General features: G+C 40.6%; 1 protein-coding gene across 1 annotated transcript; it reads right to left on the bottom strand.

The window, feature by feature from the left end:
* Window positions 1-971: 971 nt before the first annotated feature.
* On the bottom strand, window positions 972-2,989 carry LOC118485834. The gene is made up of 5 exons (XM_035982319.1): window positions 2,208-2,989; window positions 1,976-2,137; window positions 1,762-1,905; window positions 1,192-1,449; window positions 972-979 (listed from the first exon to the last, which is right to left on the bottom strand). Exons 1-5 carry the CDS (start codon window positions 2,968-2,970, stop codon window positions 972-974), a joined length of 1,335 nt encoding a protein of 444 aa, XP_035838212.1. The 5' UTR covers window positions 2,971-2,989.
* Window positions 2,990-19,777: the final 16,788 nt, after the last annotated feature.

The raw sequence follows: 19,777 nt of genomic DNA on the forward strand, positions 1-19,777 counted from the left end.
TAAAGACAATGGACACTTACACGCGCAATGCCGTGAGTCCGCAGCCACTCACGGTCAGCTTCCAGCTGGTTAAAAGAGGACACCAAGACATCCTTGGCCTCAACGGCAGCGTCGGCTCGCTTCTCCGCATCAGACACGCGGGCAGTAAGGTCCGTAACCGCGACCTCCCGGGCCTGAACCTCAGCCTGTTACAAGAACAGCAAACAGTTCACTCAATGAATATTTTCAAAACAATAAAGACGAAAGCAACAACGCTAAAGAAACGTACCTGCAGGCTTTCAACAACTTTGCCTAAACGAATGCGCTCCGCATTCGCATCTTCAAGAGCCTTAGAAGCACGGCTCTCCTTCTCTGCGGCCTCTTCATGGGCCTTTGAGGCACGAGCCCCGGCTTCTTCGGCCTCTTCAAGGGCCTTCAAGGCGTCGGCCTTCGCCTGCAGCGCCTTCACAGAAATGGCCTCAGCCGCAGCCTTCTCTTGGCTTAAGGTAGCATTCGCTGCCTTGGCATTTGTCAGCTCCTGCCGAGCATGAAATAGAATGTCATTCTGCTTAGCCCATGATGCATTCCACTTCTTGCGCTCATTGGACATTTTTTCATTCCAACTTTTGCGCTCATCAGCAAGAAGTTTAGCAAGGGTACGCACCTGTTTCAGCTGGGCAGCAGCAGCCCATTCAGAAGTCTGCTTCTGCTTCTCAAAAGCAGCTTTATCCTTCTCGAGCTGCTCTGCACCCGCACGAGCAGCCTCGACCAACTTCTCGGCTTCCGCCCGCATACGAGCAGCCTCCTCCTCGCGGCGGCCCAGCACCTTATAATCTTCCAAAATGGCATTAGCCACGATGGAAGTACCTACCAGCATTGACGAGAGCTGGTTTACACGCAGCTCTCGGGGTGCGGCACGGGCACGCTCAACTTCAAAAGGGGTGCCCAGACCACCCAGAATCTCCTTGCAGGCCGCAGGGTCATTTGAGATATCATCCCCCTGCATAACAGTCCAGGGAGGTCGGTGATACACCATACTGCGACCCGGGGAATATGTGCGGTAGTAATACTCCAATTCAGACTCCCCAGGCTGAATTGGAGGCCCGTCGTGACCTGCATCACCAGCAGACGAGCCGCTACCCTTCTCCCCAGCAGGAGACTTCTGTGGCTCAGCATCCTGCTGCCGCACCTCAGCATCAGACTTCTGCTTACCGGCATCTGAAAACCTCAAGTTCAATCCATCACCCTCATCAGGAGAGATTAGATTGTCAGAGGAGTCCACAGTATCAAAAATCCGGTCAACAGTCGCCTCCACCGTCTTCTCCAAAGGGGGATCACGAACTGGCCCAACAAAAGGGGCCACAGGCTCCTTGGGCGCGACCGTCTCTTTCGTTACACCCGCACCCGCGGCAGCGGTGTGCGGAGGAGACGCAGGAATGTCAAAAAAAGAATACCCCGCATTTCGGGATTCTGCAATACAAAGAGTATTCAATGAGTATTTCCCACCCATGGTACATACAAAACAAAGAAAAGGGATATACTTACCAGCAGCAACTGCAGGTTTCTTCTGCACCGGAGCAACTCTCCTGGTCTGCAGTCTCCGCCTCTTCGGTCCACCACCACCAGCAGCTTTCTGCTCTGGCCCCCTTTTCTCTCCAACAACGGGGGGAACCACAGCAGTTCCACCCACGGCCGCACCACTACCTATAACACCCAAACCCTCAAGGGTGTCAGATACTACGACGTAATCGGTATATCCCCGAGAACAAGATTGATAGGTACCTGCGGCTTCGAAAACGGAAGAAGGGGCAGCTGAGCCTTCCACACTCCCCTTGCCACGACCCCGCACGGTCTTTTTTACCGTTTTCTTCTCCAGAGTCTTTTTGGGGACGCGTTTCTCAAACTTCCCCAAATCCGCAAGGACACCTGGATTCACAAAATCAACAGAACCAGTCAAAAAGATAAACTGAAAAAACTAATGCCACGTAAGACGTACCTCTTGCGTCTCCCGGAACCGGGGCTTCCAGCACCGCTTTCGATGGTACGCGGAAGTGCTTCAGAATTTCAAGGTTGAAACCTTTCTTCAGCTCAACCGCGATCAGTTCAACCTGGCCCTTGAAATCAGGCTCAAACATCCTCCACAAGCCAACCGCATCCGCTGATACATGCATGCAGGTTATCACAAAGGCTTAGGAAATAAGGAAAATAACAAAGGGTAACGAGCTTACCACCACCCTGTTCCCGCAACACGGGCCTTTCCTTCCTATCCGGTCTAGAGAGCATCATCCGCAATATCCATAGTTGGTCATTATCCAACTTCTTGAGTTCAATAGGCCGCAGCCTAGAGAACCAGTCCGCGGTCTTCGCGGAAGCAACCGGAATCTCTTCATCGGAAACTCCAACATCGACGTTCCTGAAAGACATGTTAGCATAGACCGCACAGGCTTTCACGTAGAAGAACCTCTTCTTCCAGCCTGTCACACCCTTAGGGGGTGTCATCAACTTCAGACTCCCATGCCTTTGAGTGAACGAGAAAAAACCGGTGTTCACCGTCAACTGGTAGAAACGCCGGAAATTCTCCACTGAAATGGGCAGGCCATGGGCACGGAATGTGTACTCAAAATTCCGAATTCGGAACATTCCGAAAGGACTAAGCTGGGAGATATGGAGGTGATAATACTCCAATACCTCCGCCACAAACACCGTCACCGGCAACCTAAGGTTACCGTGGGTGAAAAAATCCGCCCACAAGGTTATATAACCGGCCGGAGCATCGGCACCGGTGTCCCCCACTTGTGGGTAAGTAGCATTCCAGTCTTTGGCCATCTGAACAGTGGCCATCAGGGTTTTAAAACTACCTTTTGTCCACTTCAACACCGGTAACCCACCACCGGGAACATCAACATCATCATCCTCGTCTTCTTCCTCAGCCACTATCGGCTGTTCAGGGTTTTCACCCTCCACATTGTGTGGATTCGATGGTTCAGCCATCAAAAATATCAAAGAAACAGAAGATGGTGAACAGAAACACTAGAAACCTCACCGGAATTTCAGAAAAAATCGTCGGAGAAGACAGATGACAACTTTCTCTCAAACGGCAAATTTTTTGAATTTTCGACCAGGTAAGAGGAAACCACAAACGGTTTTCCCCTTATATACCCATCGCAATTAATGCGGAGGGAGAAAGCAAATCATCACGTTCAAAAAGAGCGTATCTGGCAACAACACGTGTCGAGCGCCGTTTCAGCTGACGGTTATCACGCGCGCGTGGCCGCCCACGCGCCTGACAAAGAAGACGTTTACACTCTCTGCTACAGTGCATTTAATGCCTCGGGCAGTGCAAATGTCCTTCCATTTCAGCACATGCAGAAACGTCTCACCAACTTCTACCAACTCACACGTGCGATCAAGCCACGTAGGCAAGAAAAAGCGACAACATTATCCAAAACACATAAGCGGCATGCGGTTTTTCTGGTTTACCGCACCATAACCCATACCGCATGTCGTTTTTTTATATACCCTAAAAAATAGGTAGAAATATATCTATCTATACTATAAAGGGATATATTACCTTTTCCGCATCACTCACGAGCACACGTGAAATATGCGGAACTGACACACATGAACCCATTCAGATGTGTCAGATGCTCAGAACCAGTGTTGTTCTTTGGACTGAACCGCATCTCAGGAACAGGCAAAGCGCATTGCCTTCCTTTTCTTCAAGCTTCAAATCCCTCCTGTCCGGTTCACAACCACAGAGGGTGCATGAACAACTTCTTCAGAAAAAAGAAGGAACGGAATCTACGCGCCCGCACATCAGCAGCCCTGACTCCTGAACCTTCAAGAGTTACATCCGTGCAACAAGCACACTTTGAGCGAATATGGGACTGCAACATCGCAGACACCCATAAGGAGCTACAGACATAACCATAGCTTCCGCAGAGTGGTTGCTACGGAAGAGCAAAGCTCACTCCACATCACCGAACGAGGCTACCTCGTTATAAACTCGGTATTGGAGCGTGAAGGAAAGTGGCTCCAGAAAGAACGCAGATACGTGCTCTAAACAAGCACTTATCAAGCAGCAAGTGTCCGAACAGCGGTAACAAGTCTGCCTATGACTTTGTTTACCTGCCAACGGACCGCGGTAACAAGTCTGCTTAGGACTTTGCTTACCTACCAATGGATCGCATGGAATAAACAACGATGGGCATCACCTTGCCTATGACCATGTTTATTTACCCATAGTTTAGATCCACATTGTTCGACCAAACAGGGCCAACAATGACGCAACGAAGTAACCGCAAAGAACGTACGGTTACTTGAGAGCTATCAAGACGAACATGAACACCCCACAAAAAAGGGATGGTCATCTCATCATAGGATGCTGAACATAGAACTTGAGCAAAGTTCTAACACAACATCCAAAACCTTCAAACCCGACCGCAAAGGTTGGTTTACAAGTTTTTCTTTTCTTCTTCGTGCACCATTCTGGCAAATGGTTCGAAGAAGAAACCACCTCCAAGAGGTTCGAAACATGTGCAAACCTTCGAACCACCATCCAAGAGGTTGGTTCGAAGTTTGTGCAGCATTACTATGAAGGTCCCTAACAGGCCTTCAACACAACAACAGGTGGCAACCCACCTGATGACATGCAACGGCTGAGAATTTCGCATCAAGCGAAACCCCTTCACCGGTACGGAAGAGGCATAGCCGGATTTTTTACCAGATCACCAGTTTGATCTGGCCTAAAATTTTCTCCAGACTGCCACACTACCTTCCTACACCATAAGTCCAGTACTCCTCCCATGTGCAACTTGCACAAGGTAGCAACACTAGACTGGGGGGACTTGAAGGGGTATGGTCCCAAAACGACCATTACCCGCATCAAACAAACCCCTACCAGTAAGCAAACCGCACCCATGCGGTCACATCCTTCGAACCCATTCGGTTCGAAGATGAATAGCTTGACCCAAGTACGAAAGAAGATGAACATATCGATGCGGCTGGCACCGCATCATATGGCCATTTTCGTCACGACAAGGGAAGCGAGCAAATAGTCTCCACATGCGATGATGCGGCCAACACCGCATCTCGCGTATTTCTTGAGCACAAGTAGGAGACGCGGTAACTTCAGACGTTACCGCATGCAGCGATGCGGCTCGCACCGCACCCTGCATATCCAACAAGTGGACTGACACGCCAGGCAAGTGGCTGACACCACAAGGCAAGTGGCGCCGGCGACAGTCCCCTGTCAGAGCTATTAAAGCAATGGGCTGACGTGGCGTAACCCCCACGGCCGGCGAGACTGACACACCTGCAACGGTGCAGCTCGTCGTCAGCCCATCCATCAATCTCCTCCTTCACTCCTCGGCTATAAATACCAACCCCAAACCAGGTTTGAGGTATCTCTTCACAACTCTCTAACTACTACTATTATCTTGCTTTGCTTCCCAAGCAAACTACTGATTCTCACGCCGGAGAGTGGTAACAAGGAGCACCCCCCACCCCATCCTCCTTGTTACGAGTCACGGCTTGTTTCCTTGTGCAGGAGATCATCCACCGGTGACCCAGCCAGCGATCTCCGAGAGGAAGGGATTAACCCTTCTTGACGAGACCAGTGTGTTAACCCTGCCCGGTTAACCATTGTTTCATCAGTGACCTCATTATTTTTTTATGTATATTTTTTCTTTTGGTTGTTTTTATATGGGCTCGATGAAAATCTTGCCTAGGTTAACTAGTCATAATCTATTATTCATCCATTATAAATGTATGAAAGTTTAAATGTTGTACATAGTATTTACATTTGCTAGTAACGGGTCAATATGATCATCAGCGTGCACATAAATTATTTGTTTGTATTAAGAATTATTTTGACATTTTGATTTCAACTAAGAAATTGTATTTAAGATGATGAGCCTAATAAACTTTGTTTGAAAACAAGTTAATTTGCATATATCTAATTAATATTTGCCGAAGAAACTGTAGGATCGTGATCTGACCCGAACGAGTCGTTCAGAGGTGTTCAACTTCGTTTCAGGTGCGGAATAACAAGAAACGGAGGTAGAAACAGCTGATTCTTCACTAAAACTGCTAATTGTATTGATTATCACTCGATTACACGCAGTTCTTCACACCAGCAGCACTTCGGTATGGAATACAAGGCAACGTTATTGATTTCGCTCATAGCACACCTATATATAGGCATGGTGATTTCGCTCTAGTGTACATGACACATGAGCGAAACCCCTACAAGACCAGATAAGCGAAACCCTAGCTATGACCATATGAGCGAAACCCTAGCTATGACCATATGAGCGAAATCATCTCCTAAGACACATACAATCTCCTGTTTTTTCGTAAAACGCGCCCTAACCTATACAATGCAATGTAAGACTCGATACAAGACGAAGTCGACAGATGTAGTGCACCAACAGACTCCCCCTCAGATGTTGACGTGTCGACTATCGAGTCACAACAATGCTGTGTCTTCACTTCTATAGTCTTGATCAGTCTCTGGGCTTTTCTCTCTCTCTCTATCTTCATCAAATTCTCCTTTTAACAATATCTGTTTGAATATCTTCAGACTCCCCCTCTCGATTTGCTGGCATTCCTTTGTTCTTCAGCAATATCTGCTTCAGGATCATCGTCTGGCTCTTCATGTTCCAGGATCGATACCTGGCTCAAGCTCTATCTGCAAGTCTTTAATTTTCAGGATCGAAACTTGGCTTTCTTCAATCAGAGTCCTCAGATATTGTAACCTGGCTCTTTATCTATATATCCAAGATCGAAACCTGGCTAAACTTGCACATTCTTATCCCACAAATAAGATTTCAACAATTTAAGAATTTGTATACACCAACACTCTGATATAATCAGATGACTCCCTCTCATATGCATCAACAATCACTTTCCCTCAGATCATTCACATATGATGAACCACTTGTTGATTTAAAAACCATATTTTGATAGATAAGACATACTCCCCCTCACAACAATGCCATCATGTTTAGCACATGGAATTTTGAAAATCAGCTTTCCAACATCAGTTGTCGAAAATCTTTTTTGATTTTTTTGAAAGAAAGTAACCAACAGTAATTGAATAAACAAGAAAATGCAGAAATAAAATATTTACAAACAATATTTTTGTGAGTTCGTGTAAGAGGATCATATCAGTTTATGAGACATGTCACTAACACCGTTAAGCTTAATTTCATTTTCAGTTCTAAACAATTCACCTAGATTGTCAGTATATTGGTCCACTTAAATTTTCACACAAAGTTCAATTGATCTGAGATACAATATTAATGTCTTATATACTAACTTATTCGTGTGTCCTACTACTTGAATATACTCCCGTATCCAGATCCCAATATTCAGTCTTACAGGTGAGTATACCACAGATGATATCTGTTCAGGGGTTAGATGCAAGGGCCGTGAGAGCTCAGGTCGATACTTCCGTATACGCAGAGAGATGACGGCTTCGACTTTTCGGTGTGTCCCCTTTAGAGGATCTTTTAATTACAACAACAGCGACTATCAATTTTATTGTTTCATCAGTTTGCTGAGGGCGATGCTATATTTCAAGCATTTGCGGAAAGCATTATCCGGGGACTAGGTCAGTACTTCCATACAGCAGAAGTCCCGGGATAATACCCCAGATATCACTGAGCATAAAGACCTAGTATCTAAGAATAAGGGACCTTTCAAACAAGATTTCAGGGGTTACCTATATATCCAAGAAGTTGTTAACCCACAGAACAAGCAAGTTTGAATTTTTAGGTTTATATCTCGTCACAATCTACTAAATGTGCGAAAACCTACTGACATATCCACAGTAAGATTGTTTATCACATTTATCTTTACATTTCTTTAGCATGTTGTGACAGCCCACTGATGTACTATCATTTCCTCTTTTCACAACAAAACTCATTTTTGATTTTATCATGTTTTTGTCTTTTTCAAATTTTCTAATGTTTTTGGATTTTCTGAAATTTTCTTACTCCCCCTAAAATGCAAACACATTTCAAAGGAAATTTGAAAATAGCTAAGCTCTTGACCCACTTGAAAACACAGAAAGTAAAACAAACTATACAAAAACTTGACAACTGACATCGAATCACATCAAATCTCCATTCACTCAACATAAACAATCAGAACTCCCCCCTTTCAACAAACCATTTTCTCATTTAGATCTCAAAACACTTAAGTTTGTTTTAATCAAAATGATTTTTCCAGAAAATGAGTTTGTGTTTACCACTTGTAAAATTATCATAAGATTCGGGGTTATGGTTCATCATCTTGTTTATCAAACAGATATGTAATAAATCAAGTACAACTTAATGTCCCTGATTTACCATTTGCAATGAAGTAACTTCTGTACCACTTGTAAAAATATCCACTTGTAAGATCACAAACAATACCACTTGTAGGTATGACTAACCAATACCAACTGTAGGAATGTTACGTCTACATGCATCATTTTACCAATCAGAATACCGATTCCTGCTTCGCACTTATTAACCTGGAAGCTCCGGCGTAGTCATTCACCTGTAAAATTTAAACACTTTCAAAATCTTTCAAGCAAACTTTTCAAACACTAGAAAGATGCCGATTCCTGATCCACGATATAAACTTGGGATCTCCGGCGTAGTCATTCACCTGTAAAATTTAAACACTTTCAAAATCTTTCAAGCAAACTTTTCAAACACTAGAAAGATGCCGATTCCTGATCCACGATATAAACTTGGGATCTCTGGCGTAGTCTTGAGACTTCAAGGGAAACAGACTTCCATCCAAGTCTTTTCAGACTTGATGGCTTTCAGTTCTTGCGCAGTGGGGTTGTATGTTGCCTTTTTAGTCGCATAAAAATCCTTAACCCCCTTTGCTTTCCCATTCAACATTTTTTCAAAAATTTTCTTTACACTCCCATTGAATGTTTTCTCGACATCAAACTTAGTTTTCTCGTTGTAAAACTGATTCGAGATATCAATCTTACCCACTTTCTTTTTAACCTCTTCAAATTTCAATGATGGAAACTCTTCATCATTTACTGAAATTTTCACTTCAACTTGTGGCTCTTCTGGTTTTGTGGAACCAGATTCATCGCCGACATTCACATCAACTTTCTTAACAACCCACACTTGGTTGTCATTCTCTTTCTTTTTATAAAAATTCTTTTTTGAACACTCACCAACCTCATAAGTTGAGTTTTCAAAAACTTTAAGTTTTTCGGTTGGTGGTTCAACATCAAGAACCTTTTCTTTCAACTTTCTAGAAACTCCCTGTTTTGTTTTGACATTTTTCTGACAGTTCCATGCAATGTGACCGGCTTCATTGCATTTGTAACAGGTGCGAGTTTCCTTTGGATGTGACACTTCAGATCCAATCTTTCTCTTTTCAGCAAGAAACTCTTGATTTGACTGTTTCCAGAACGGTTTCTTCTGTTCCTCTTCAGCACTTCCACCTGACACAAATTCTGTTTTCGTTTTAGAATTTTTCACATTTTTATGATTTTCTGGTGGAATAAAACCTAAACCTTTCTTTTTGTAACTACGATTTTGGTTAGGTTTCTTTTGAAAACCAGGACCAGAATTGTAACCCTTTTTCTTGTTTAAACGTTGTTGAACTCTTGAAGTGTATTTCTTAGGTTTTTTTAGTAAGATTTAAATCTTTTATTTCAGAAATATTAATTTCTGTTATTTTGAAAACCTTTTTGATCATGTCAAAACGAACACTTCTTATTGGAAATTCTTTGTCATAGTATAATTTGTCCAAATCATTTAAAGTGTATGCAACTTCAAATGTTTCATCATCCAAATTTGCTTTTGATAATAAAAATTCTTTACTGTAAGACCGTTTGACCGACGACTTTTGACTGTTGACTAACGAATTTGACCCTCCAGACTCAGACTTTGACTTGAACTCCTCATATCAGTATCCAACACCTGATCGACCACCTTTTTGATTATCTCAGACTCATGATCAGTATCGGACGAGGTAAACGTGACATCAATGTTATCTGGTAAAACATCAGTTGTGTTGGTTTTTTACTTTATATTGACTGCTTTTTCAAGTTGCTCCTCGTTTGGTTTTCTAGGAGAATACCCTTCCCAAATTGGAGGCGGACACTTGTTATAACTAACAGTCGGTTTCTTACCACAATCTTTCTTCTTCTTTGGCTTCTCATCTTGAAAAGCTTCCATACCTGCAACAGTTGGGTAAATACGATCAATGAGATAATCAGAACTAGAATAGTTTTGTAACAAACGTCTAATTCTCTCATTCTCAATTTTCTCTGTCTCCAACTCTTGCTTCCATTTAACACTCTCTTCGATGTAAAAGTTGATGGCTTTCTGCTTTGTCATCATCACAGCATTCATCCTCGTAAGTGCTTGTTCTCTTTCTGAATTTGTCTTTTGGAGACCAGTTACTGTTTTGTTCAAGACATCATAAGATTCTTTTACATAGTTAAGGTTGAACAGTAACTGCTCCTTCTTCTTCTCGTACTCAGCAATTATGTCATTGTTTGCTGCACATTCCTTGCAAGCTTCAAGACACTTTGTGCAAGGCTTGACAACTTCAACAATCTTCTCAACTTCGATTGTCTTTACCACTTCTACTACTTTCTCTTCTTCTTTCACCTTCTAAGCTTCAGCTACCTTCTCAGCAACACTTTCAACCTTTTCATTCTGAACAACAGCTCCAGCATTCCTTTGTTGTTGTTCTTTTGCAGCTCTTTTCTCCTTCAGTTTCTCCAAGCGATCTGCAAAATAGAAATGAAAACTTTCAGGAGAAATATGAGTTTTAGCAACATTAATGTGTTTTTCCTCCTCATCATCACTGCTACTATCAACTGGTGACTGATCAAACTGAACAGATTTTTCAAAATCAGCATCTGATAAACCAGAATCAGAGGGTGTTTGATCAAATACAACTTCTTTCTCTGAACTAACATCATTTTCTACACTCTCATCTGAACTCTGTGAGTTTTCATCAGCACTTTCTGAACTTTCATCAGATGTAACAGACTCTTCCTCCACACTCTTTACAGTCTCTCCAATAGACTTCATCCAGGTGGCAAACATGTCTGCTTCTCTAACAATTTTAGCAATGAAAGCTTTGAAATCTCCTTTTTCATCAACAAACATATCCCAGCTGAAGCCTTCAGGTAGTCTTTCATCCTCTTGATCGACTATACATGCTTTGCTTTCTGGTGATATGTAGTTGCTCCAGTTGAAGTCTACCAAACACGTTCTCTTTGAATCCTCAATCTTTCTACCATGAGCCGTCTGTGAAACTTGTGATTGACCAACTTGCTGATAAATGGCTTTCCGGTAGTAGTCGTCTTTTCCCAACGGATTCTGAGCGCCACTGGCTTCCCTGTTCTTGCACTCTCGCTTGAAATGGCCTTTCTCCCTGCATCGAAAACAAGTAACTTTAGATTTATCAAAACCTAAAGTAGATACATGAGCATCAAGAAAGTCATTTCTCCCGGTAATCGTTTTAAACTTTTCAGCACGTCTAAGAACACTCGCTAGACACCATTTGATATCCATCAGTTCCATCTCTTCGGCGTCTATCTGGTCGTAATCCTCCTTTGTGAGCATAGGATTTCCAATCCGACCAGCAACTAGACCTTCATAAGATAACAACACAGAACCAAGTAGAGCCATGTGGTCTTTAGCAGTTTCCTCAGAAAAACTTTGACCTTCTGGAAGATTTAGAGCGATATTGCACTGAATTACATAACCATTTCCTGTCTTTGTGCTTTGAGACTGAAAAACTTGTATTTGACTCTTTAGGATTGACACTTGGAAATGATGAGAATCCACTGCTACTTTTGTTTGAACTCTGATCAGCTTTTTCTGATAAATCCCCAGCACTAAATGCAGTCTGAATTTTCAGGCTTCTCTCAGCTTCTGGAACCGGAATACTACCCTTATAGTACATTTTCACGTCCTGTTAACCACTCGGACTATTCATCCTAGCGATCTTCTGTTGTTCCAAATCCTGACTCTCGATTTTTTCAATAAACTGAGAGATAGTTAATCCATCATAAACACCCGTGTTCTTCAGAATCATCAAATACGTTCCCCACTCCTTTTGTGGTAACGCATCAGCCAATTTGTCTACCCACTCTTCACGATCTTTAGTAATACTCAACATCGACATTGATCGTACAAGGTGGCAGTAACGTTCAATCAGCTTCTTCATATCCTCTCCCGGTAAGCTACTGAACAGATCAAACTCTTTCTTTAGCAACGCCTTCTTGCTTTTAATCATATTCTCGCTACCCTCAAATTTTACTTTAAGTGCATCCCAGATTGACTTTGCAGTTTTGTCATGCTGTAGCAAAATGAAGATGTCTTCCTTGATAGCTTATTGAAGCAGACTGATCATCATCTTTTCTGCTTTGTACATAACCCGTTCTTGATCCGTAAACTCTGATAACTTTTTAAGAACCTGCAAATCTGTTCGAGGCAACACATATTTCTTCAATATACATTCCCATGACCTAAGATGGTTAGCCTGAACCCAGTTCTCGAATCTATCTTTCCACCCGTAATTTTCTTTGATACTCATCAATTTCGGGGGCTTTTGGATGGTTCCCGTCTTGTTTTCTAAACTCATTGCTTGGACAATAGCAGCTGGACCAGACGGTGTTGCAAACGCGTTATAGAACTCGGTATCCATGATGACTTAGCACGTTTTTCAAGATCAGTGACAAATAAGCGAAATCAGATGTCTGTGTACTAAAAGCGAAATCCCAGATGACCTTATCAGCGAAATCAGATGTTGTATACAAGAGCGAAACCCTAGAGATCCTAACAGCGAAACCCCTAAGTTCAAATGAGCGAAACCCTAATATTGTGACAAAAGAGCGAAATCTGATGCACCCAAAAGCGAAACCTCTCAATTTTTGGTGACACAGGAGCGAAATCAGGGTTTTGATTGTTCACAAAAGCGAAATCAGGTGTACAAATCAGCGAAATCACAAGATGTCCGTATGAGCGAAACCTATTCGGAGGTTAATTTGATCCATTTTTAGTCCGTATTTAGGTCCGAAACTTTCCAGGTTTTGTTAATGTCCAATTATCTATGATCTACGAAATTTTGAGCGAATTTCGACCAGTAAAACTTTCTGAAATGATGAAAGAAGGTGTAGAAGTAAGAAATCTCGATAAATTCCAGCTAATCTCTGCAGAACTCCTCCTCCTGAGCTCTGATACCACTTGTAGGATCGTGATCTGACCCGAACGAGTCGTTCAGAGGTGTTAAACTTCGTTTCAGGTGCGGAATAACAAGAAACGGAGGTAGAAACAGCTGATTCTTCACTAGAACTGCTAATTGTATTGATTATCACTCGATTACACGCAGTTCTTCACACCGGCAGCACTTCGGTATGGAATACAAGGCAACGTTAATGTTTCGCTCATAGCACACCTATATATAGGCCTGGTGATTTCGCTCTAGTGTACATGACACATGAGCGAAACCCTAGCTATGACCATATGAGCGAAATCATCTCCTAAGACACATACAATCTCCTGTTTTTTCGTAAAACGCGCCCTAACCTATACAATTCAATGTAAGACTCGATACAAGACGAAGTCGACAGATGTAGTGCACCAACAGAAACCTGATTTTCTATGTATTTAATCGGCCATATACTTCACCGGTTGAAATCTCGTTGGAATTGATAATTTGATATACATGATCTAGAATTATGCTTTTGTGTTTGGCCGATTGCTTTCTAAAACCACCAAAGAAATTAAAGGGGGGTTAAGAAGAAACGGGATGGTAACTAATTACTATAATTCAATTTTTAAATTAGCCATAAAGAGCTATAAAGAAATCATTTAAATTAGCCATAAAGAGCTATAAAGAAATCATTTAAAGTGACAATTGATTAGAGATTTTATGGCAAAATTAAGTACTTTTCATAAGGTGTATTGATGTCTTTTATGACAATTGATTAGAGATTTTATGGCAAAATTAAGTACTTTTCATGAGGTGTATTGATGTCTTTTATGACAATTGATTAGAGATTTTATGGCAAAATTAAGTACTTATCATGAGGTATATTGATGTCTTTTATGACAAGTGATTAGAGATTTTATGGCAAAATTAAGTACTTTCATGTGGTGTATTGATGTCTTTTATGACAATTGATTAGAGATTTTATGGCAAAATTAAGTCTCTAATTATGTTAGACTTTTCACCACCCATGACTCTTGCATACTTAGTAGGCTATGTGGTGCCTCTTTTGATGGGGCTAGTTGAGGTTATGTGATGAAAAGATTATTTATATTGGTTGAATAAAACAATTTTCCATTTATCAAACCTCAAATATGCTTATGAAGTAGTAATATATATATATATATATATATATATATAGATATATATATATATATATATATAGATAGTAGAAGGTTCAAATGAGAAGAATTTTTTTGTAAGAAGAAAAAAGAAGAAGTTTCAACCAATAAGAATGCTTCATTTTACTTCATTTAATATTTGTATTTAATTTTAATATAAGGGTATATTGGTAAACTTACATAAATCATTAATTTGTATTCTTCCTCCTTAATAATTAACTAAATTAAATTTGTAACTCCTTTTCAAAATAAATACTTTTTCCAAATTAAAAAAACAAGTTAATTTAAAATGTAGAATAAATTATTAATTGTGTAGGATAAATTACGAGTTGTGTAGGATATATTTCGAGGTGTGTAAGATAAATTTCGACTGCGTAGGATAAAATTCTATAATGTGTAGGGTATATGTAGGAAAATTTTGATATGTGTAGGTTTTGTAGATTATATATAGGATAATTAATGATTAGTTGAGTAATTAATTAAAGAGACAAAAATTAATGATATGAGTTATAAATGAAACAGTATTTTACTAATATGTCCTTTGTTCTTTTTCTTCTCAATTTAATTTTCTTCTCAAATGAACCTCCCCCTAGATATATATATATATATAGGGTAAGGTTCATGCGAGAACCACCTTTATTGCGAGAACCACGAGAACCAATGTGAACACAACCTAAAATAGCTAAAAAAAACCCTAAAAAACCTACCCCCAACCCCCCCCCCCCAAAAAAAAAAACCTAAACCCCCCACCCCCCCCCAAAAAAAAAAAAAAAAAAAAAACCCAACCCCCCTCCCCCCTAAAAGAAAACCTAACCCCCCCCCCCCCAAGCTAAATGCTAAAAACTAAAACCCTCAAAAAACCTAAAAAAAACCTAACCCCACCCCACCCCCCCCCCAAAAAAAAAAAAAAACCTAAACCCCCCTTCCCCACCCCCCCCCCCCCCCAAAAAAACCTAACCCCCCCCCCCCACCCTCCAAGCTAAAATGCTAAAAACTAAACTCTCAAAAAACCTAGAAAAATCTAAAAAAAAAATTTAATATTTTTTATGTTAAAATCGCTACTTTTAGTAGCCAAAAAAAATTTTTTTAAATGTTTTTTTTGGCTACTAAAAGTAGCGATTTTCTAATAAAAAAATTTTAAAAAAAAATTGTGTGTTTTTTTAGCTATTTTTAGGCATTTTTGGTTGTGTTCACATTGGTTCTCGCGGTTCTCGCAATAAAAGGTGGTTCCTAACGGATCTTTGTCCTATATATATAAGGTTTGAAACAACCAGAATGAAGGTTGTGTGGCTCTAAGCCATTCCTTAAGGTAAATGCAATGATAGATTAGTGAAAGGTTGAGATCATGTACATAACAAAAGCAATTGTAATGATAGCACTATGAAAGTTGTGTGGTTATAATCCATTCCCTAAAAGTGAACGTGATGATATAATGATCGTTATAAAGGTCATGATCATGGTAAATGATGAGGGAAATCTTTTTCTTATGTTTGTTCTCTTGTTCATAAGTAAACTACTCTGATGTTAGTTACTTAAATTGATAGATAATAATTCATTTGAGTTAGTGTTGATGCTCATTTATACTGAATTTCACATGAATCCTAAATCAATGTTGAGAACCCGAAGTTCTCCCAAATGTATACAAAGTCCCGTTTGTTTTAATAATGATTTTTCAAGTTCAACCCAAACTTTAGTTCATCGCACTTGGCGTTTTTGGCTAACATATAGCCTAGTGATGGAAAACCTTATGAAAAGTACATGTTTTCCCTCTAAACAAAGGCTAAAACTATAATATTTTCGGGTGGTAGAGACGCTATTGATACGTTAATAGCATATTAAATGCTCCAGAAGAGCATCAATAATTTACCCGCTGATATCGAATTTTGTAATTCATAATGCATCATATTCTAATGTATACCGAAAAAATTTATTAAGTTTCCACTATGCTTGAATGAAAAGTCATCACCTTGGAATGATGTAAAAGAAAATGTACTAAATATCTAAAATATATCATATAGTAAATATGGAAAAGAAGACTATATTAGAAGTTACTAGAAATGATACTAATTTTCCACAATATTCCATTAAATCAAATATGGTAAGTAACCAGAAGTTACTAGAATATTTATACCTTCACCACATGGCATGACCAAATAGGTCATCAAGATAGCATCATGGTATGCTAAACAATCAAACATGCTAACCGGTACCTTAGCACCTCTAAATAATCTAAAAACATTGCTCCCAAAATGCCTTATCATATGTCTAGTTAGTTTTTTTTTTTTTTTTTTTTGTGGCAAATAATTTTTTATGCCCTTCCAAATAATAAACTCCTACAAACAATACCTCTTATATGGGACCATTGAAATGTACAGTTGTGTGGATTGTGGCATTCATACATGGTTACATGTGAGTTTTTAGCTACCCGTATGTAGCATATGCCCAACACTATGGAACGTTGTTTTTTTGACATGGTTTAACATGGTTCTTTGACAGCCCAATTGTAGGGACCATTGTTGGGCACAATGTGAAATATAGTGAGAGGCATACGTAGTCTAGACGGAATTCGTCGATTGATTATATCAATTCAAAACCAACTGCTTATCACAAATACTCCCCATTACAACTGGTCTCCTGAAGAGAACCAAGTTTCCATTTTTTTATATATATTTTGTTGTGCAGCTTATGTACCAGTAGCACCACCATAACATATAAAATGGGATAAGTACATCGTATTCCCAGTCTTAGGGAGACAAGAAAATGAAAGACTAGTAACATAAAAAAAAGCATCATATTATATATCGACCCCTGAAGTGGTCAATGCAAATCTGAAGTCCGAAAGAAAAAGCGTGTATTTGCAAATAATAACAAATGAAATACAAGATGCATTCACTAACTCAAATAAGGTGACAAAGTCACATATACTAGCTTAAACTTATCTGCTCGAATGGAAGTACTCACAAAATGATTATTTTAACACCCCGTGTTTTAGAAAGTCAAAGTCAAAGTCAAGATTGACTTCTTTGACGGTAAGTAGTCTATTTTATGTTTTTATGTTAGTTGTATTATGTGGAGTAATTAATTACAATCGAATTAATCGAAGTTTATTTATCGATGCGAACCGCTTTACGACTGTGAATGATAGGAAGTAACAATGCGATAAAGTCAATTAATCAATAATCGAGCTAATCTAATCATCATCGAACTCGAGACTCGAATTACGCGAATTTTGGTATTAATATACGTGTGTGTGTGCCTTATGTGTTACTTGTGCGTGTCTACTTTACGTGGTGTGTGATAATCAATCGAAACTCAATCGAAATCGAATGAAGATCATTGGTGGAGAAGAGATAGCGCGAGATATAGATGATTGTGTGTTAGATATAGTGGTTGGGATTAAAAGTAATTTGAATAGGAAACTCTATCGTATTCTCATCAATCGCAATCGAGATCGAAATATCAAAAATCGTCGCACCGAACACTCGAATCGTGCAGCTGAACGATCAGGCTACCAGCCAATCGAACAGTCAGCCGATCGGACTGCTGTCCGATCATGCTGCCTGACCGATCGGCCAGCACTTTCCCCTTGTGGCATCCTATAAATACCCCTTGTCACTCTCAAACTTTCTACTTTTGGAAACCTCTGACCGACCAGCTCGTGCTCCCCTCTTTTCTCAGATTCCTCTCGATTCCGGTAAGATTTCATCCTAAATATTGTACTTTCTTGATCTACACGCACTCCTACACGTCTTTATCTTTCAAATCTTGATTTCTAACCGTGAAATCATCAAGAATCAAGTGTTCTATGGTGATGTCATCATGGTGTTCTTGAAGACTTCATGGTTGGCTTCAATCCATCAAGAATAACTTGGATCTAGCCGATTTCCACATAAACAAACAAGGATCTTTCATAGATCTAAACATTTACACGGTGAAAAGGATTGAAAGATGGTTTTCCAACTTTCTTTCAACTCTTTTACACTCAGTGCCTTCAAAACTGATAAAACGGAACTTGTGCCGACTTGCAAATCATTCCGGTGGTTGCAAGACTCAAGATCTGGATTCTATCCACGAGGTTCACCGATTTCGGGTTGAACGTTAAAATCTGTTCCGAACGGTTCACCGGCCGGATTTGGGTGATTCCTGTCGGATCAAGAGGAACAAGTAAGAACGAGGGTTCTATGGTTCAACTTGTGGTCAAAACACCTCGATATAACGACAAACAATCAGAACAGCCAAGTGTTAGACGAACAGGCTGATCAGGTCAGGATGCTGACCGATCGGACTGCTGTCCGAACGGACAGCCAGCCGATCGGACAGTCACCCGATCGACCAGGCCAGCCGATCGGCTAGCACATGGTCCCACACTTGAACAATTCATTGAAGTCTAGTATTGAACGAACTGCTGTTCGATCGGACTACCGTCCGATTGGATTACTCTTCGGATCATGAGATACTATGCTTCAACACTTAGTCGATTTTCAACGTGTTCAATGCACTAGGAGTGCCACCCGATCGAACAGCCGTCCGATCAGGTGACACCCTGCTAAGAACTTGTCTGCTGAAGTACCTAACCGATCGGTTAGCCGGCTGATCGAACAACCGTCCGATCGACCGACCTGAAAGGTAAAGATACTTCAATGTTTTCAAATGCTACAACGAAAACTTCAAAAGTCAAACCATCATACACAAACACATCCTTCTCAAGGGAAGAAACAATCCACTCGAACAGCCATCCGATCGGCCTACCGACCGACCAGACAGATGTCCGAACGGACTGTCAAGCCGAACGGTCAACCGTCCGATCGGACTACCGTCCGATCGACCAGCTGTCCGACCCTCCAACACTTGTTTTCCGTTTTACGCGTTGCTTATCGTTATACTATCAAACTATTCAGGCTAACCCTACTGTCAAGTGCTCCCTTTAATCCATCAATCACTGTGAGTATACTTGAACCCTTTTTGCTTAGCACTTTTGGGTGTTACATACGTTACTTATTCTAAATCACAATCGACACACTACTCAATTACTTTAAACGCTAACGTTACCGCATGTATTACGTGACTAAATGAATGCTTGTTGTTATGTTTACACGTGGAATGTTGTCTACCTGCCTTAACGACGATAGTACTATAGTTGGGACTCAGCACCCGTTCACACGGGGGTTGTTAAGGACAATTACTTGCATGGATTACGGTGGTAATCATGTATTGCGAACTGCCTCGGGCAGTCAACCTATAGTCATTGGTATCGACAGATCCATGTCGATAATTAACATGCTTCGTTTTCCTCTGTGTATGTGTTGGTTATGCGTAAACTATTTCGAACTCTATATGCTATTATCAAACTTGTATGCTCACCTTTACATTTTATGTATTGACTTTATTTTAACGTATGTGACAGGTGTTTAAGATGCTTA

Source organism: Helianthus annuus, chromosome 13 (genome assembly GCF_002127325.2).
Source record: "Helianthus annuus cultivar XRQ/B chromosome 13, HanXRQr2.0-SUNRISE, whole genome shotgun sequence".
In the NCBI taxonomy this organism is placed as follows: domain Eukaryota; kingdom Viridiplantae; phylum Streptophyta; class Magnoliopsida; order Asterales; family Asteraceae; genus Helianthus; species Helianthus annuus.